The sequence below is a fragment of the Hippocampus guttulatus genome, chromosome 5 (genome assembly GCF_054856545.1).
Source record: "Hippocampus guttulatus isolate MCC_2025c chromosome 5, RoL_Hgut_1.0, whole genome shotgun sequence".
Lineage (NCBI taxonomy): Eukaryota > Metazoa > Chordata > Actinopteri > Syngnathiformes > Syngnathidae > Hippocampus > Hippocampus guttulatus.
The window spans coordinates 16,287,026-16,308,347 of NC_141265.1; the positions used below are offsets into that span (position 1 = coordinate 16,287,026).

A 21,322-nucleotide genomic window follows, 5' to 3' on the forward strand; every position below is an offset into this window, starting at 1 on the left:
AATCGCGGTTTTGAGAGCCTGAATCTGATCAAATTTGCAACCGGGTCCAAGGGTAAATGAATTTGAAAACGCCGACCTTGCGTTTCCGTGCATACAGCACATATGCATCTTTGCTGAGACGATGAACCAATTGCACCAGTTCTCATGTGACCTTGCGCGAACACCATCAGCACCAACAGTAACAACAACAGTAGTGGTGGATGACAGTGTGGGATGTTCTTTACCTTGGAGGTGATCCGCACTTTCGACTGAAAGCAGAAATTTTAAATTCTCTTGTCAAATCCCTCTTTAGTTGAGATCAACTAACTTTGTGTCCAGTTGTATTTATACAGTATGTGAATGAGCTCAGTTGTTAGTTTGGGTCCCATTTGAGCTTGTTGTTGTTGTTGTTGTTTTTCTTTTTTTTTGTAACCCCGACATATTTTTAACCAGAGATACCGTTTGCAGGACTGGGCTGTTTTCTACCGCTGAGAGGGTTTCAATGATTGGGCCAAGTTGGGCCACCCATTGCCTTCTCACACTCGCAGGATAGCAGGGGAGGTGCTCTGGGTGGGTCTCTCATGTTTAATGTACAATCCTGCTCGCTTCCCTATATTTGCCGCCGGATGTGAATCCTGCACAAGAGCACTCGAGGAGTGCATGGAGTCCAGCTTGTTTTTCTTCTTCTTAAAGTTCGATATTTTTGCACATTAAAAGTTGTGCACGTGTAGGATTAGTCCTGGATTGAACATGTGACACCTTTTGCTGGAGTGGGCTTGAATGTAGACTTCTTGCTTGCTTGAAGCGGGGAAAAATGCAACTTTGGACCCCTTCAGAACCCCTGTGGATGTACTATAGGTAAATGGAGAGATCGTTTATGAAGTTGAGTTGAACAAGCCTTAAAGTTTGCTTCAGGTAATGATTCGGCCACATCTTTGAATTTGAATGCACCCGAAGTCGTGTTTCAAAAAGAAAACAAGAAGACGAAAGCAAGGGGTGACATGGAGCAAGGCAAAGTGGCAACGCAGCCTCCTCCGGTGGCCGGCGGCGGCGGCGGCGTCGGCGTCGGGGCCGCCGGCGTGAGTGCAAAGGCGCCCAAACATCTGTGGAGGCAGCAGAACCAGGCTGCGCTCTCGCCGCTCCACCACGCTCTCCTCGTGCGCAAGAGTCACCAGCGCGTCAGACAGCGAGGCTTCTCCGACACCGAGCGGTACCTCAGCCCCCTCAACATGGACCGGACGTACGCCGTGGATACGGGACACCGACCCGGACTGAAGAAATCGCGCATGTCGTGGCCGTCGTCGTTTCAAGGTCTTCGACGGTAAGCTTCGCGTGTACCGACAGAGAGGGGAGCGGAAAAGGTGGCCGGGTAAAGTGGTTGGCGATGGGCGTTGTGTGTTGTACGAGTGACTCGGTCTTTTTTTAGCTGCGGTTGCTTTTTGCAGAACTTTGGACGGGTTAGATGCTTGATGACGTTTCTCGTGATTTATTTTGAAGATTAAATCACCAGCCGCGTTTCACATCTGTTGGTGACATTTGACGTCGCTTCTATTGTAGCTTTTAAAGGCGACGCACGATCACGCCGATCCACGTGAAACGATTGCAACTTTTTGTGTTTTAACGCAAAACGAACAGTTTGGAGGCTATAGGAGAAAAATGGGAGGGAAATAAAATGAAAGCACAATGTGACACAAAGGTAGTGATGCGTTCAGGGGCAAATGACACTAAGGTGAGGTGTCGCCCCATAGGCAGGTCACAGGAATTATAATAACATATGCAAAGCAGCAGATCAGCATGCGCACTGATCCTGAAGGATTATTGTTGTTTAGCTGTGTAAGCCCATTCGTACTTGTGTATGAGATATGGCTTTCTGCAACACTTATGCATCACGTACATAGGTGGGGAACCAATGGCTCGTGGACCACGCGCGGTCCTTGCAGTCCGTTAGGACTGGTGATCGATTCAGATTTCCAAAATTGATTTGATTCGATTCACTAGGGCCTGATTCAGTTCTATTCATGATTCACTTTGTTTGATTTTCGATTCAATTAAGGATGCCAGGCAGTGCCCATTTCATTTTCTTATGGAAGACAATCTCAGACGAAGCGTTCCTGCCAATAGTAGAAACGTCGCGCTCTAACCCGGTGCATTTGTAAAACTGTGAATATTTGCATTGAGATTTGAACCCAATGCGGTTGCATTAGTCATGTGTTTTGTCAAAAATGATCTGATTGGAATTTTTTTTAATTATTAATTTTTTCAATCAAAGAGCAGGCTGTATAAATAAAATGGTAAAAACAGGCCATAAATTCATGACTGTCACGCTCCTGTGAAGCTCACCAAGAGTCAATTCATTGCTCTCTTTGTGTTTTTTCTGCCTTCAAGCTTGCTGGCGTTAATTTCAAAGCTTGATTCGATTAAATTTTTTTTAACCCAGCCTTGCTATCCATAAATCTATTTTCTGTACCGCTCACCCTGTTCAGGGCTAAAGGCACCCGGAGCCTCCTCCATTGTGTTTTGAGTAAAATACAGACCACACCCCAAATTGGGTCTGCTCCTTATCCACCAAAGGGCACGGATCAAGCCAGGCGACGATTCACACTTAAAGTAACACCCTTCTGAGTGGTAATTGAACTCATGCTGCCTGCACGAAAGTCAGGTGAGTGAACCACTATAACCCCATGCAGTTCTACAAATAGAACCTGAGCGCAACCTGTGAAGTCTCATACAAGATCCCACTTTTTTTTTTAAGACACTTAAGGCAGCAGTTTTCTCTACATTCTTGGCTTCCTTGAAAATCCTCAAAACACGTTTCATTGAAGAGTCTAAATTATCCATGCTTGTGAATATGAGTATGAATGCTATTAGTCGATACGGTGCCCTGTGATTGGCTAGTGACCAGTCCAAGGTGTATGCTGCCTCTTGCCCAAGTCAGCTGGGAGAAGCAACAGCTCGCCCAGAACTCTAATGCGGACCACAGGATGGCTGTTTGATAATTACGTCTTTATTTATTTAATATTTTTATTAGTGTGGCCCCCAGAAGAGCGGTACAGGATTAAAACCGTTTCACATTGCTGATGTATCGTACATATGCACGATGACCACAATGGCTCCCTCCTTCCCTCCTGAGCATTTTATACCGAGACTCCAAAGTGATGACAGCAACATTTTAATGAAGCACTTCCTGCAGACAAAGATACACAGAGGCAGAAAGGCAAAAAGAAAGGCTTGGGTGTATGCGGGAAGTGCTTTAATTACTCACATGTTCTGGGAAGGCGAGATGCTATGAGAGAGTGGAGGAGAAAAAAAAAGCATCTGAGGATGAAATCTGAGAAGGTCACCTCAGCTCCCTTGTCTAAAGTGACTGTTAGAGATGCAGGTTTTATGTCGAATCACTTGATGTAAACCCCCCCTCGCCTCATTCCATTTTCTTCCCTTTATTCAAATATTCCGGTGATGAGAGCCTGTGAGTGCGCTCGCTGGCCGGCTACAGAACGGCTGTTGATTTGTGTTGCTGGCTGACAAGAATAGTTCTTGTCTTTTAGTGGCAGAACAGCCACATGCAGGAGAAGGCAGAGCGAGCAAGAGAGCGCAAGCGAGGCAGGGAGGGCATGCGAGATCAGAGCACAGATGGAAATGACACTGCCATGCAACCGCTTTGCTGCACTTAAACAGCCATGTCATTAAAAAAAAAGAAAAGAAAAAAAGGGTACCATCAAAATGTGGCTTTCTTTTGCCAACATGTTCTCGTACGCTGTACGATTCCATCAAAAGAGGACAGCACTTTAGGAAGTTAATGGCCTATGCGCTACCCTGAGTAAATGACACTTTACACCAAAGGCTAATTACGTGACGGATACACTGGACTGCGCATTGCGGGGTGAACAACACACCAGGCCAAATCAAATATGCAGCAACACAATCTGATTTGAAGTTGGTCGCTTGCGCCTTTCCCTAATTTATGTCGCCTATTATAGCCTTTTTGCGCTTGTATCCCATCTGCTTTGGATGATAACTTGCTCCGATTGTGGCATTTAACTGCCTGCCTTTTTCTTTATACTGCACAGAATGTCATCGCGCGCTATTCATGCAATTCATAGTCCATTTAGTTATTCATGGGCAATAATTCCAGCATAGTTCACGATTCACAAATTCACCAGCTATCCCCAGCTCTTTGCTGAAAACCTCCCCAAGAAACTTTTTTTCCCCCTGAAACTCCCTAAAATGACACACCGTGGCTCTAATTGGTTCAAGGAAGTATGTTGGAGTGAGGTATCTTCATTGAGAGACAAGCTTTGTGTGTTGGGGAGGAGCTACGTTCACCCTGGGTTGTTGTTGTTGTGAAGAGTCTTTTTTGCATCTGCATTTCCAAATACATGTTGGTGATGCCTACGGTGTTTTCTGTTGAAGTAAGGAACCAGCCGCCTCTCTTTGTTGCTGCGTTATTGTAACACTTGAAAATACACCCAAGTGAGTAGGGATGTTACAAGTCATGTAAAATCAATTTGAAAAACGAATTAAAATATGCAGCGATGTTAAACAAAAAAAAAATCAAGATTGTGATTTTAATGACAAAAGCATTTGTAATGAAAATGGGTCAAATGTATCTCACGTTTATTTATTTTCATGTTCTGGCAGTAACAAAACACTGTTGAGACAAAAATGTAGTTCAACAGTACACATTTTTTTTTGTACGGTTTGTAACAAGGACAAAATCTTTTGGTTATCAAATCAATTCATTTTGTTAAAAAAAAGACTCAAAAATGGAATCGAAATCGGCGACTGAGAATCAAAATTGAAATGGAATTGGGGCTTGAGTGAATCGTTAAATCTCTACTAGAGCAAAAATATTATATTTGCTAGTCTCCACTTTTCAGTATCGGCCCTTTTGTCTCCACTCAGGTGAAATTACAGTTGTCACACAGCCACATGCAGCGATGGACAATCAATACAGTAGACTGCTTGCTGGCCTGAATGACCTCTTCTTTACAGATTTAAAAACAAAACAAACAATTGCTGCTGACCCAAGCTGTGCAGTGGAAAAGTGGCATTGTTTGTGAGTGGTTAACCGTCAACTGGCAAGAGGCGTACGGTAGCTATCCTCTGCCGAGCGAGACGGCGTAACCGCCAGCGAATCCAACAATCAATCCAGCAGTGTGGAGGAAGGTGACAGTAAACAAAGTACAACAATGGAGGACTTCCATTGTTTGTGTTCTGGCCCCTCGGCGTGTATTTGTTCATTACAAGAAGACAAATGGGCATTTTGCCATTTCAGAGGTCGTGATTCTCTGCCCACATATCGACTGACTACATTGTGACTTGCTGTACCCTTTAGATTTGGTCCTATTTGGTTTTGTATCCTGAAAGGGTGCCGAAAAGTTGTTTGGTACCATGCAGTCGCAATTTTTGATTACAAATGTACCAAAAAGTGCGTGTTGTACGAAGCATCACGGTACACGGCATTTTGCATTCGGTAAAAAGTGGATGGCCTGCCCTCACCAAAAATTGCCTGTCGTGCCCCCCCCAAAGAGGCTTGTTGTTTTCATGTGGTGCAGTGTGTTGTTTGAAGGCCACTTGTCGTCCTTCCCAGACGTGCGATAAAATAAGTAAAGCCGCCCGAGAAGATGAGGAACATTACGCTTTTGGCTCTGTGTTGCTGATGTTGTTTATGCGAGCCGTACTTTGGAACAACCTCATTAAGCGAGGCGACGGCATGCCTCATTTCTTCGCATGAAAACCTCGGCGATCAAGTCGCTTCAAGTCAGATAACGCTGACACATCTCCTGATTATAGCAGACAGATATAAACAACTACCGGGGCGCTGCCCCCGAAGAAAAAGAAACTGAAAAGCCGGCTCCCCCTTTTGCCTTTCCCTCTCACAATCTTGCGTAAATGCGGAGAGACAGCGGCCCTTTCCTCAGAGACCGTGGATGTTACAGTGTGTCCCTGAGTGGCTGGTACAGTGCAAAGTCCAGCAGCTGCCCCCAGGTAGAACACATCACCCAAATGTGTCACAATGGAGGCTGAGCTTGGATGGCGCTCAAGGCTTCTGTGAGACCTCAGCGAGAATCTGGAGCGTCCTCTGATGACAATGTGGCATTTCTCCAATTCCTACCCTGTCGCAGAGACGCCGCAGGGGTTGGTAGACGGGAAATGGGAGACGTCATTGTCCAAGGGAACATCGGGATTTCTTTTCTCTCTGTCCAAATTTGGACTGGGAAAGGAAATGATGAAATGAAAGCAGCGGAATGGGTGGAAGTGTTCCGTCTGGGCTGTTGTCTTGCCCGTGTCCTCCAAATCCAAATTGGATTAAACGGTTGTGGTGACTGTTCTTTAGTATGGGTTTAAAGGTAAATAGAATGGTAGTTCTTTTGGGATTTTTTTTTCCGGGGGGGGGGGGGTGTGGAATATTTCCCACACGGAACATATTAGGTAAGGAAGTGTACTTCAGCCACATATCGACTTTATGAACTAATTGAGTGCAGGTCAGCCTCTGGCTATCAGCCGTCCTGGTTAAGCGGGTTGCTTTTGGCGGTACGTCAAACTTGGTTAATTCGTCCGAAACGGCATGATGCCGACGTGAATATCAGTGCAGCGTGGGGGGGGGGGGGAGCTGCATTTAAGTGGCGTATAAAAAAACCTCTCGTGAGGCTCTTCAGATGGAGCGGAAGCAATAACAAATGGCATTGGTGTCTTTTACAGCAGGACGATTCAGCTTGTTCCAATGGTTACTGTTGCATTTCTCTGCATTGTTCATTTTCGAAAAAGAGGAAAAACCATTCATGTTTTTTCCTAATCAACAATTTTTTTTTCTATGCAGCTCCTTATCAGGCTTACTTATACGTGATCATTAAAAAGAGCTCCGTGATTTAGCCCACTTTTCCTTTAAATTATTTTTCCTTCTTTTTCAAGGACTCCGCACATTCGGAGGTTACAGAAGCAGGCACATTTAGGTGCCCCGTCGAGGCAATTTCATTCAGTCAGGTATGGAGCAAAGCCTCTGCCCGCTGAATGAGAGACGCTAAAAAGGTCACCGAGCATTCAGCATCAGAGTCAAATAATCAACGTTAATATTATGCACAAGCGCAGGCAGTCACTACGCGCCGGCAGCCTCGCTCGCTGCTAACCTTGGCAACTAATCAAAAGCGTTCCCTCATGAGCAGCGCTCATTGTTTACATGCTCGCAACCGACGAGGAGTTCCTTTTGAAGAGCCTTGATGACCTCATTGTGCATGAGACAGTAACAGTCATTGAATTATATCTCCAAACGTCTATTTGGTTCATCTATTCAGCCAACTGTACACTTCAATATGTTGAGAGTAGGTCGCCGACAGCGTAGCGGTTAATTTGCCTGACTTAATTCTCACTCATTGTAGGTGGGTCACGCCCAGTAAGTGACTTCTTGGTCCGCCTGAAGTCACTTTGGATAGACTTCAACGATAAGTGGGAGAGAAAGTGGATGGATGGTTCCATTATTTTCAAATGTGAGATACAATCGAAATCCAATGTCAGTGGAGCGAGCAAAGTTCAGATTAAAGATGGCCTCTGAAATAACGCACAGTATAATAATGCTGGGGCATAATTAGCGCGTCGACCTCACAGCGCAGAGGTCGTTGGTTCGATCCTGGCTCCGGTCTTCCTGTGTGGAGTTTGCATGTTCTCCCCGGGCCTGCGTGGGTTTTCTCCGGGTACTCCGGTTTCCTCCCACATTCCCAAAACATGCATGGCAGGCTGAGTGAACACTCTAAGTTGTCCCAAGGTGTGAGTGTGAGCGCGGATGGTTGTTCGTCTCTGTGTGCTCTGTGATTGGCTGGCAACCGGTTCAGGGTGTCCCTCGCCTACTGCTCGAAGACAGCTGGGATAAGCTTCGGCACGCCGCGCGTCCCTTGTGAGGATAATGCGGATCGGAAAATGGATGGATAGATGGATGGAGTTCATGTTGTCGTGTTTTTTTCACTCTTTGCCGTCCAAGATCTCGGTGTTATTTTGTTCTTGCCTTTCTATGAACACGATCGTTTTCTAATAGCTGATTCAACCAACTTTTACAGAAGTGTTATTTTCTTTTTTTTTTTCAGTAACGCAATCATTTTGAGTAATTATGTGTTTGTTGCCATTCTTGGTAGCAAGTTAAGTTAAGTTCATATTTTCGGCTAATTATGCCGCGAGTGTGCAAGTGAGCGTGCAAGCTGACCATGAGGAAGCACATTTTTTGCCAATTGGCACACTTTACCGGGTAAATGAGGCGACAGTTTAGCATAATTTGCTCCTTTTCTAAGTGGAAGGGAAAACAAATATATCTTGTGATCTGTGTTTTTAGGCTTTTATTAAGTTTAAAAGACACCATTTTCAATTTTGTCCTTGAATGTTCTGATTTATTTTGCGAGGTCATTTGATGTCTACTCATATGCTGCGAATTGGGCTGAATTTGAGCTGAAAAAAAAATGAAGTCAGCCCATCATCAGATATTTTTGAAATATGATATATGACCCCGCCACCCTCTGTATTTTGCTAAAAAAATGGTCGGAGCTGACAACTGTAAATGTAAAACTGTTCCACGCCAGATGCTCATGTCTGTTTGTCAACTTGAAAGTTTGGCTGAGCCACTTGCCGATTTATTATTCCACCCCCCTTACCTTGTGCGGGGTCTCTCAAATTTTGAAAATGGGTTAAGATATTAAGATTTGCTATGCGTACCCAGCTTTCAACAATTTCCAAGAGGCTTGGGCCATTTGCTGGAATGCATGGAAGGAAATAATTGCCACTTTGAGCCAGAACCTCGCTTCTCTTGATAGAGGGTGAGTTCCAGCAGTCTTGGCTGGCTGCATTGTACGCATCACGTGGCACTACTTGCTAGTAAAGGCTTCGATATAACGTATGCACGCAAGCGATTATTCTGACACATGAGTGAATGCCGCCTGGTTCAGGAAGCAGCAACACAGTCCATTGACCAACACCTAATTTGAGTTGTCATTTGCATGTAAAAAAAGGCAGAATAGTTTGTCTTTACTGTACATGAGAAACAAAGTACAGTTGAGCAGATCATGGCGCGCAAGCTTAATTGATGTTTCACTTGGATGCAAAATCAGTGACCGTTTCTTCTGATATTTTTGTACATGCCAGGAGTGGCAATCACTGGCGCCGCACGCGGAAACGCAGATAGACCCACGAATGATTGCACGAGCCCGCGGCTCTTTTAGCGCGCTCACTGTCGCAATCTAAGCCATTGTCGTATGGATTGTAGACTCCCTTGAAAAATGGACACGGGGGCCAATTTTCTGCTGCTGAGTGTGGACCATCCCCCATCATTTATTCACAGTTCTTGAAGAGGGAATCTATCAAACTATTTCTAGCAAGTGAGGATCCTTCGAACTCTCGTATCAGTGAAGGGGTTAGGGGTTCGTGTTGCAAAAATTTCTATTCACTGTATGCTGTATTTTGTCTTTGTTCGTATTAGTATGAATTATATGAACGTTTCAGGGCACGTTTTGAGCGGGGTAGTGGAGATGCGTATTCTATGCTCGATTTTCAATCTCAGACTGACTTGCTGCCCCGTGTGTAAGGTACCCAGGTGGGGTTGGAATTGATGGCAAATTTGCAGGCCTCAACATAGTATGGAAGGTAAAACAATGCTTGTGTGAGAGGGCCTGCGAGCAGAATGTGAAGTTTAACACCAGAAATTTATTGCCCAAGCCACTTTGTGTTTAATTTTATTTTATTTTTTTGCTGTCCCCAATGCTGAATTCACCACGCATCTAATTATGAAGTTTGCCAAGTCGCAACGGCTGTTTGATTGTGCACTTTGGACACTGCCTTGTCAAATTCCCTTTGAAAAGGACAGGCGAATAAGTGCCAGCAATACTGTCTGTTGAACCGTTTGCCAGTGTGATAGGGGCTCATAGCCAAAAGGCCAACCAATTACGGAACAGCAAGACCAGGCAGGATGACGGGGATTCAACAGAAATTTGCAGTGCGGAAGAATACAAAATGTGACGATGAAGAAAGATGACTGCAGTCTCAATTTGAATTGGCTAACTACTTATGTCATAGTGTTTGGCAATATCTTACCAGTATTGGTTCCCTTCTATTACTCTGTTCTCCATTTGTAGGTCAGCACACTGCTGTCACACTTGGTCACTCAACTGAGGCTGGCACAAACATGGAGAGATGAATTGGAAATTCCTGGTTTATTGTTAGCCGGGTGGTCACTTCTAAAGCATTTGTGTCACGCAGAGGAACTCACGAGCGCCACATCTTACCCACGGGTGCCCTGGAGTTGCGTGATAAAGTGCGACAGCAGTCTGCTCAGACTAAAGCCTGAAAAAGTAGCGCAGATTGGGTGAAGCCAAAATATTCTGACAGAATAGTGGTGAGCCGTTGCGCAACACGGTCACCAAGGCAGTTAGCCAATTGGCATTGAGTCATAAGTGTGATCGCTATAGTTCAGTTTTTTTTTTAAATCTCCCTTCGTTTATGCTAAATTGGATTGACGTATTTGAGGTTTTAAACAAAAAAGAAACATTCTTTTTCTCAGCCTGAGGCTGAAACCATTACTCGCTATGTCATAGTGTACAAATATATCGCAATATATTCAGAGCTATTGAGGTACAGCTACTTGTTTGAAAAAAAAATTATGCTAGATAAATCAAAGCACCTGGTCAACTCTGGATTAATTAAAGTAAAAAAGTGCAGACTCGGCTAGCTCGAGTTAGCAAAACGATACGTTCGCAATTGCTGATGTAACAGAGTAGCAAAAAGGCTAGGTTAACTTAGCATAGCAATGAAAAAAAATGCTTTGCTTGTATATTTTGTTCAGATTAGACATATTTTTTTAGAGACCAGAAGCTGATGGTTTTTAGGCCGCCACAGCACATTGATCACAAATCCTTTTGGGAACCGACAATGTTAAATATTTCTCTTTATACCATCTCTACTGTGGTTGACTTTATCCGTTTAGTTTGCTTCCCTTTTCCATTGTTGTCATTGGTGAAGGTTTCAAACAAGTTGAAAGTGCAACCATGTGCTGGAGCACAAACTACCGATCTGTTTTCAAATGTGGGGACTAAAAGTGTTCCCCAAAAAAGATACTAGATGACAGATACCAGAAAATTTGCACTGACAGCCTTCGACTGTGAGAAGTCAAAGAACCTGACAGCACGTAGTGGAAGCAAGATGGCAGACCTGCTGCATGGTCGTTTGTAAAGAGATACGTAGAGTGTGATGCAAGCACCATCGGGTATTATCTCGCTCGCTTGAGTCTTGTGTATCAGCCTCTTTTGCTCGGTCCTGTGGAGGCGTGGTTCCACAGCTCGTGGAACGTGAGCAAGATTTCCTCCTATGGATGACCACAAGGGAGCGGGATATAAGAGCTGTCAGTCAGGCTGCGCTTCAACATGTCTACGCGCTCTGATTTATTATTCATTTTTGTTTCTGTCTTTGCCAAGTTTCTTTCTATGATCTTGCTCATGATTTATTAATCTCTGTTGGTACATAAACACACATGGGGGTTAGATTTGTATGCTGCCGATGATATATGAACATGTCTCAATCTTAAAATGATAAAGAATATATTTAATGTCAACAGTATGTTTTTTTTTTCAATAGTCTATCGTAGTTGCCAGGTTTTGTCTTTCTCTCTGGTGTGATTAAATCCCTGTTTTCCACACATTAAACTCACTACCTGGGTAGCAATAGCAATAGCAGCATTTCCCTTACTCAACTGTGGGGAAGAGGAGCATTCTATTAGTTGATGATTTATTCCAAAACGGATTGGCCCGATTGTCGTTCACCCGCCTGACTTCGGCGCAGGAACGTGTGGGTTCAGTTCCCGCTCAGTGGATGTGAGTGGAAATGGTTTCCCCTCTCGAGAGGGAAGCCATCTGCAGTATAGTAGATGGATGGATGGGTGGATAAGCTGAGTTTCGTGCTGAAAGTGTTGAACTGAACGCTGTCCGTGGAAGAACTTTGTTTCGTGGAGGAACAGAACATAAAACATAATATTGATCGACTATGATGCCTATCCCGAGTTCAGTCTGAAATGTGTTAGTGTCGTATGACTTCAATTGGCTTGGATTGTATTAATGAAGATGTTTTTTTTTTTTAAGTGGACATCGATGTTTTTCCAGTCCCGCACTACAGTTAAAAAAAAAAAACAATAGTAAGGAATGCTTTGCCATAATCTATTCTCGGGGACAATGGACAGCTCATACACTGAATTCACATACACATTAGAGCAACACTTCTTTGATGGACTGTAGGTTGGGTTAAGACTTGTTTTGTTTGCTGTCACGTGGTGGTCTTTACAGCGAGAGGGGGAAAAAAATCTTTTGGGACAGAGAGATAATGTTTGCACGAATCGGTCCAACCGGCAAACCTGTCCTCATTCTGGGCCCAGCGCAGTTTGGGGTTCTGCGTGGTGGATGATGAGTATAGAAAATGAAAATAATCACAAACCTATTCTTGTGCGGTGGGAAAATTCCTCTTTAATGGTGCGGGCAAGGTGTTCAAAATCCTGCTTGAGGATTATGCCCCCCCCCGTTGCTTCTCTGTCATTTACCAAAGCTGCACATTTAATTTTATTCAGCACACATATTCTAGTATTGCAAATGGCTCTCCTCTATAAGCCAAAAAACATGGAATCAGCAACTAATCGGCATCGCACTCCAAATGCAATTGTGGAGTGGCAAAGTTGATTTGTCAACTCGTCTGTACAGCCCCGACTGTGCAGTTCAGCTGTGCCCAAGCCACCGCGTTCTGTGCATGTCTTGCTCGATGAAAAATACCCCCCCCCCCCTTAAATGTATTTTTTTAAGCCATTTAGAAATAATTGGTTTCAAAACAAAGCAGTGTCGTTAATGTATTGTGTCTGGAGAAATCCCGTTAGAATTCTCATTTATTAAATAACGCGTTTTGAAATATTCATAAAGAATTGAAAACGCAATCTGCTATATAAATAAATTGTCAGTGCCGCTGCTTAACACCTAGCAAGTTATGGTAAACATACTGAATATTATTTTCTGTTGGATTTAGAGGATTAGGTCCTTGAATTAAAATACCTTGTTTTTTTCTTTTTTGTTGTTGGGTTTTTTTTTTGGACTAAATAAACCGGCAGTGTGTTTTGATGCCTTTAGGCAAAGAATTTGAAAGTAAATAGGAGACCAGCTATCCAGGGAGTAACAGATGGGCAATGATATGCAGTAAAGGTCCTTGGCTGGTTTGGGCCAAGGATTCTGAGTGGTCATGGTCATTGTTTTCGGTGTATTTTCTGTTCAGGTTCACTACCACTTGAGTTTGTTTTGATATCTTAGTGGCACCACATAATAAGTTGGCTCGGGGCCATGTAGTTCCAAACACGAGGGCTTTATTATTTTTCTGCTAACTCACATGACAGAAAGGAGGAGGGGTTATGGATGTTGCCCATTAGAACGTAATGATTGCAGCAAGAGAAAAATTATTCATTGTGTATGGTTTTTTTTTTTAACTGTTGTTTCATATTCATTGTAAATTTATGTAAAATACCAAAGATATTTTTTTCTGGCTAAGCCTTTGTGATGTGACTACTGTTGTCACCATTAGCGGTCAAATGCTATGTTACAAATATCAAAGTTGACTTTGATTATTATGCCTGTCCTTGGTCAGAAGAGAAAAAGGCCTTGACGCAGAGGCTCTGAACATAGAAATGCATATGCCAACTGTAACAATATCAAGTCATGGAACGCTTACTGTAGCAAAGTTAATGGAAGGCGGCCATATTGGCATGCTAACTTCACCCCATTGACTTGCTGTCTGTTTTGGAGTTGTCATGGCCATTTGGTGCCACACAGGATCAAATAATAATGTCTTGAGATTATTTTGATTATTATTATTATTATTTTTTTTTTTTTTGAACAACTTCTTTCAAGCAACTATTTTCACTGTAGTGACCACAAGGCTGCTCTTGCGTCGTGTGACAACAGCTGCTGACTAGCCTCAGAAAGCCACAATCAAATCAAAATATAACTTCATGGAGATTTTTTTTTTTTGCCCATTAGAGATACATTTCCAATGACCAATTCCTACTAATCCATGGATCCTCCCCGTCCTTTCGCTCGCTGTGTTTGTTTGCGTGATGTCCTCTTGTACATCGAATTAGACCAATTAAGTATGAAGTGTCCTGTTTGGGTTGAATCATAATCGGTTTGCATTTTCTCGGAATGCATTCACAGAAGGGCACCACGATCATTTGGGAAATAGTTACCATGGCTACATTAGTTAGACGGGTGCGCTGATTTCATTAGTGATGAGATCTCCCGAGGATGCTTCGAGGGCAACGGTTGTAGGGAAGGAAGGGAGAAGAAGTGTGGCGAAATTATTGGAGAATGTGCAGAGCAGATGGGAAGATTTTTTGGTTTTCATCCAAATATCTTAATTATGATGTCAATATGGGGATGTGTGAGGTACTTTGAAAACTTTTTGGGTGGCATGATGATGAAAGTCACTACCACAAATACCACAAAAGGGAACATTGTGAAAAAGCTCTCTTCTGATGATTGATCCATTTTGCCATTTAACATTAGGTTAGCAGGCTTAAACAGATTTTATTTTCTTTATTTTTTTTCTGAAGCGATCACACCCCTATAGAAGTCCACTAGAGATCCATCCCATTGCGAGTTCAAAATGCCTTAAAGGGGAAGTCAAGTCAAACATTTTCTTGACAGTAATGTTTTCCATGCACCCACGAGTCGAAACACGGTATTCGGATTAATATTGTGTTTGCGGAAGATGAACTAAGCGTCTCACGGGGCGGCCATTTTGCGTTGTACTGCCACTTGCTGTCGACTGAAATTGACATGGCTCACCTGTTTCCTCGGATTGGTCTTGTGACATTTGCAAGATGAGCCCTGTGGCTTAGCCTAATCACTGCCCTCTGGTATCTCGGCATCAGTCGCTCGTACCGGGTTTATGATGACAAATAGGAGTGTGCCATCATCACTATCATAAGAGCATTTGGTAGTGAGTATCCACCAGCTGTAAGCGTGCCCTTAACTCATGCACAGAATGCTGCATTTCTTGGATGAGCACCCGCCCACACACACACACACAAAACATATTCCCTGGTGTCCATCTGTTTGTGCTGCAGTCAACTTCCTGAGCCGTCTCTCACACAACAGGAAGATTAGAGTTCCTTTGAGTAAAGTAAATCATGATCGTGGAACAGGTCATGGTCTGCTACACTTGGTTTTATTTTCACGGGTTGCAAAAGTGATTCCTCCGCAGGGAATATTGCAGGGAGGCGTGTATGACTGAGTCTCATGTCCCTCTGGAGTGGTCAGGATGACTCTCGCTCGTATTACGTAGTGCAGTGATTCCCAACCAGTGTGCCGTGGCACATTAGTGTGCCGTGAGAGATGAGGAAGTGTGCTGCGGGAAATTGTCCACTGTCAATTATTTGGACAGAAATTTATTTAGGTCATTTGTCTCTACATGTGCCCTGCGACTGGCTGGTGACCAGTTCAGGGTGTAGTCTGCCTTCCAACCGAAGTCAGCTGGGATAGGCTGCAGCAACTCCCCACGACCCCTCTTCAGGATAAGCGGTGTTGAAAACGGACGGATGGTCGTTATTAGGGTCAGCCTATCCCAGCTGACTCCAGCCAAGAGGCGGGTTGCACCCTGGATTGGTCGCCAGCCAGAGTACCCTGACAAAACCAATGCAAGATTAAGGAAAAAAAAATGAAAACTCCACACAGGAACGGCCCGAGCGGAGTTTCAAACCCGAACTTCTTAACTGCGAGGTATACCTGGCAACCACGAGGCCACCTTGCCGCCAAGTCAGAATTGCACAATTGACACAAAGAGTCTGAAAGGACAGAGAGTTACGCCATTTCTTCATCTCTCTGAAGTGCGTCAAGTTTTGTCATACTTTTTAAAAAAATTTTTTAGGAAAACCTGCTCGCCACTCCGGTTTCAGTAAATCCCACCTGATACTTTGACTGTCTTTCATCATTGAGCGGCTGCGCCCAGATGTTTTCTCAGGAACTGGCATCTCATCGGCATTCGTCTTGCCTTGTCTCCTTTCGTGCCGAGCAGCGCCCTGTGTGGAAATAATGGAGGAAATTAGATTTCCAACCCATCGACATAAGGCGCGAGCCCAGTCGAATCAAGAATACTGATTTTCGCATTTGACTAAAACACGCCGGTAAGAAATGTGAGATTATTGCTATATTTGAGATCCAATAACAAAGATTGTCTCCAAAGTTGCGAGAGGCACAATACATAAATAAGATATAAAGCTTGTGTGCCGTTGTGAGTGAGGTATGCCCTCTAGCATATTTCCCCTGAGTCACTTTTTAATGAGACTGCAGGACTGTCCATCATATTGAGTCACTGTTTTTTTTTTTTTTTTCTTGTGTGTGGGGCTCTAATCTGCTCCCATTTCTACTTTGGTTTATGATGTGAACTGGGTCAAGCTCGAATGCTATACTTTTAAAAAAAACAATTTAAAAGCTTTCCTATGGAATACTACCAGAATGTGGCCACTTGTTTTTGGGGCATGGAGTAATGAAAAACATCCATCAGGTACTTTTACTCAAGAATTCGTTTTTTTTTTTTTGGGGGGGGGGCTCTTACTCAGAATGTGTCAAATAATAATATTTTGCATGCACATTAACATGACTCAACATGTTGCTGTCTTCATTTTAAAAGTATGTCCGTATGAATCTCATCCACTCTCCCCGGCCATGATACATAATGCATACCTGTACGTCATCCCATACATCCAAAGGTGTTGTCTTCCTTGAGCGACACTATCATCTTGGATTTGAAGCTTTTCTTTCGATGCATTTTGAGCGTCTTTGCCTTCCAAGCGCCACACGTGGCCTGAATTCCAACACGTGTGTTTTTCTGAGTAAAGCCTGGTTGTTGCCGCCGTCTCCTAGAGGAGGCGAAAATGATGTGTGACTCATCATGCCGTTGCAATTGAAAGTATTTTCTTCTAGTTTTCTGCTTATTTTTTTTTCTTTGTTTTTTTTTTTTGCTCCGTCAAGTGTTTCCACCAAAGGGTACGATTCAGCTTGGTATGGAGCACCATTGAGCTTTGTTTCCACCAACGTGTAGGAGGGATGGCATGCGCCAGCCAAGTCCAGCAAACGGTGCGACGTCATGGAAGCGAGGGGCGGTGCAATTAGCGCGACAGCAAGGAGAAACGCGGCATTGTCGGAAAAGGCCAACAACAGACGACAACGACAAAGTATATGGAGCTCGATTACAAAGTGACAAAAAGCCTGCTTTTGTGTTCTTCCTCTTCTAATCCTCACATGGAAGAGATTGATCTACAGTGACTAAAGCGCCACCTTTCAGGTGCTATTTTGCAATTTCTCTCGAAGGAAAGCTACAGTTTGCATACCGAACCGAAAGAAATTGTACTGCTAAGTAGAACTTTACTGAAACCTACCACTACTCACTGGGAAATGTATCCAAATGAAAATATTAAACACCTCTCCCCAATTGATGCCTCAATTTGTCAACTAGAAAAATCACCGCTACTGTCGTGATCTCCGATGGCATTCTTCACATGTGGAACGTAAAACGTGAACTGCTGAACCTGTTTGAAGTCTGTTGCTAAGCAAATCAGCAGCCCCTACTGAGGCAAGTCAACAGTTTCTCCGGTGAATTAAAGTGCAGAGTCTAGTCAATGGCAGGCAGTGGGCACTGGAAACCTGTTCACATTTTCTCCCTTTGTAAACATTTTTAAAAAATATTTTGATATAAATATGTATTTTTTTCAGCGGCGGGAGTGGTTACACCCAGCAGTATAATTCATCCTTGAGTAAACTTGAGCCGTCAAGAGCAGCGAGCTAATGAATGGGTGCACTGGACACTGTTTTTCAGTATTTATGAACCATCCAATCGCAAAACCAATTAAAAAGAAGTAGTCAAAGGTCACTCCCTCAACACACACACACACACACACACACCTGCGTACAAAAAAAAGAAGTGGTCCGGCGCTAGTAAATGTTTTGTGTGTTGCTGTGAGCTGCCATCGGAAGGCTTCGGGGGGACACAGCGAGGTTGCTCTTCTTGATGAGCGTCTGCTTTCTAAAATTGGAAAGTGCCTTGTCATTCGTTCTGTTCCGCGGGGGATGAAGTCGACACAAAGTAGCCTTGGTCGAATTGTTGCTTGTTTCACGCTCCGAGGCTTCTTGATGCTACTCGGCATTCGGTGCTTTACTTCTGGGGCAAAGACGCAAGGTATGAACTGCTGATGAAGAATGTGAACAATGACGCAGGGCTTGAACTACAGTTAGACTACTCGCAAAAAAGGCGTATTGGGCTCACAGGTGGAATTTCAGAATGCATTTTTAATCCATCATAACCTATAGAGGTGAATTTAATTTGACCTTCTCTAAACTTTTGAATGCACATGGCCAACAGCTGAAATTGTCCTGAGATTTTTCAGTGCTGTTGTCTTACAAGGAGAGCAACGGCAACATTCACAAAAGTTGTTTGCTCCATAAGTGGACAGATATATTTCTCGTTGAATTAGAAATGGTATTTGAACAGTCCGTTTTCATCGCGCTGTTCTCATTTTGACATCAGGAGACCGAAACGACTCATAGGAATGGATCAAAACAATGCCTGAGGCTTCAAACAAGATGGGATGGGGCCACCAAGCTCGGAGTGTCACCGAATGTCATCAGCAGGTTGCGACATACTGTAGGTGCGGAGTCACAGAAAGTTGAAGTCATAGAAGTAACATACCCACTGAAATGTATTGATCAAGGGATCAAACACCTGCTCGCTGCGAGGGAGAAGCAAGTACAGAAACTTCAAATAGTTGGATACGTGCATTCAAATGTTGAGAGAAGGTCAAATGAAGTTCACCTTCAACCATTTTAGTGCATTGAGGTTCATCGTAAAGTTGAATATCCCAAACTTGTTGTGTGTTCCAAACAAGAGCCATCTCCTGATCACAAAATTTTACTCAAGCACGTTCAGACTTGCGCATCAAGCTGGTTTTATGTCATGGCCGTTGGATTGGAACTCTGTCATAAACTGAGGATTCTCTTTAATGGTAAAAAAATAAAATAATCTTGTCACCGGGGGGCTTCATTTGTAGTATAAATGTGACAACATCTGTCATGTGGATGTGTGCCCCTTGTATACTGTAGCACATTGAAAAGCCATTTGTGCATTCATAAATTTGGAGGTCATATTTATTTTCCTGAAATTTTACCGGGGTGCCCAATTTCGCTAACTTTCCATTTGTACGCTTATTCATGCAACCTGTTGCTTTGAACGAGTGTATATGCTGTGTGAGTATCAACAGTTTGCATGGGGAAACAGTTATGGCGACGGCATTCTCACGTCATTAAAAATGGAAATGCTCAGACTCTTAACCTGTTGTGAACCAAAACAGCAGCACTTAACAAGGTGCATAGAGTACGCATTTGACTCTGTTGATTTAAGTTGTAAATGACTCTCCAAGCCAGTCCCCCCTATCCCTCCCCCCCAAAAAAACAAACAAACCCAAAGTGCTCCACATTTTTTTTGTCACAATGAATGGATGCATTATGAGAGTTGGGAGACTGTGTGCGAACGCAGAGACGCAGAAATTGCTAAAATGTCAAAAGCATTTTACAGACTTTGACTGAATTTTTTCTAAAAAAAGAAAATCACAATTTCAAGCCGTTCTCAATATGTTCAATTATGTCAGTAATTTGTAAAAAAAAAAAAAAAAAAACATGACTGGACTGACCAATAGTATCAATTGGTGAAAAATTTGACAGGAAGTTTTGACCTGCCATAGGTCAGCCATATCTAGAAAAGAGTAACAATTTATTTTTCTTGTTATTATTATTATCAGGTCGCTGTTGGTGTAGTGGTGCACCCACCTGACTTGTGTGCGGGCAGCGTGGGATCGATTCCCACTCAGTGACATTATGGACGTGCGTGCGAATGGTTGTTTGTCTCTATATGTGCTATTTGCCCTGCGACTGACTGGCGACCAGTTCAGGGTGTAGCCTGCCTTCTGCCCGAAATTAGCTGGGATTGGCTCCCACGACCGTGTTGAGGTTAAGCAGTGTTGAAAATGGATGGCTTGATGAATATTATTATTATTATTGTAACATTTTATGAGAAGTGTAGTTGTGTGCAGTTTTTATTTTTCTTCTCTCCAATAGCGTTGCCGGCCATAACAAGCCGATTTCACACGTTAGTATCGACGTTAAACTGACACAGGTGGTTTCCATTGTGTTCCTTTTTTTTTTTTTTTGAGGTCTAGAATATCAATGGGCTAGCCAGAAATTCTCTTATGTCCTTAGTGTTCAGAGTTCCAGTGCTTTCTATTTCTCAACAAAAGCCCCCTTCACCACAACCTCCTTTGTATTTAGCACGGTAAATTACACTTAAGAACTCGAGAGGAAGCCCTTGAGTAAAATAAAAATGCTGATAGTCTACATTTGCTCAGATTTTTCCCATCCCGTCAGCGTAATTTTTTAACAGGTGACATCTTTCACTGTCAGCAAATACTCTCTGTAGGATTCAACGGTGCCATCTGGCCTGAAAAGCAGAAGTCTGTGAACATGCTTGGCTCCCCTGCAGACGTCACTTACCTGATTTGTGCCACACTAATGACAGGCTTTCCTAAATTTGCCTCTATGAGCCCTTGTAAAGCTGGGTGAACGAAAGTGCCAATTACCTATTTTGTCCTACATAGAATGACTTAAAAAAAAACTCTCCGGACAGACTAATGGAATGTTTGCATGTTTGATCTATTTTTTTCTTTAATTGGGACAGCACGGTTGATTGTTCGCTAATCTGCCTCACAGTTCTGAGATTCTATATACAGTATGTTAGGTTAATTTTATGTACGCAACATTTTAGCTTCCACTAGTTTAAATTTATTTAAAGTATTTTTAAATGTATTTCACAGACAACTATTTAGTTTTAGTTGTAGTTATTTTGTTAATTATAATAACCTTGGTCCTTCCTGGTTAATTCCATTTGTTTTGTTGTTTTTTTTGTTTCTGTTATCAAAGTGCTATCAGTCCTATGCTAGCTGGTAGTCTCAGCTGTCTCTTATTGCCTTGTTACTTGTTAATGTTTATTTTGTTTTGATTTTAAAGGAGACCTCCGGCCTGCATTTATAGATTTGGCCTCCTCCAGGATCTAACGGGTAGATATTGTCAACGCAAGTGGCTGTGCAGTCAAAGCGCGTCAGTCGGTCGTGATTTACAATCAAATACGCGGCGCTAATTACTCTTTCGTGTTTGCCACGTTCAAATGATTAGTCTCTATGCTTTACACGCTGGCGAGGGCCACGAATGGCGCAGCGTCCCGACTTCGATCATTTATCTCAAGGGCAGGGCAT

At 43.2% G+C, this 21,322-nt stretch overlaps 1 protein-coding gene across 1 annotated transcript in view; it reads left to right on the top strand.

The window, feature by feature from the left end:
• Positions 1–613: 613 nt before the first annotated feature.
• Positions 614–21,322, top strand: part of pde4d (phosphodiesterase 4D, cAMP-specific) — a 137,716-nt gene continuing 117,007 nt past the window's right edge. The window contains exon 1 of the mRNA XM_086110702.1: positions 614–1,300. Coding sequence (XP_085966828.1) covers positions 981–1,300 — 320 coding nt within the window. The 5' untranslated portion in view covers positions 614–980. The remainder of the gene's footprint in view (positions 1,301–21,322) is intronic.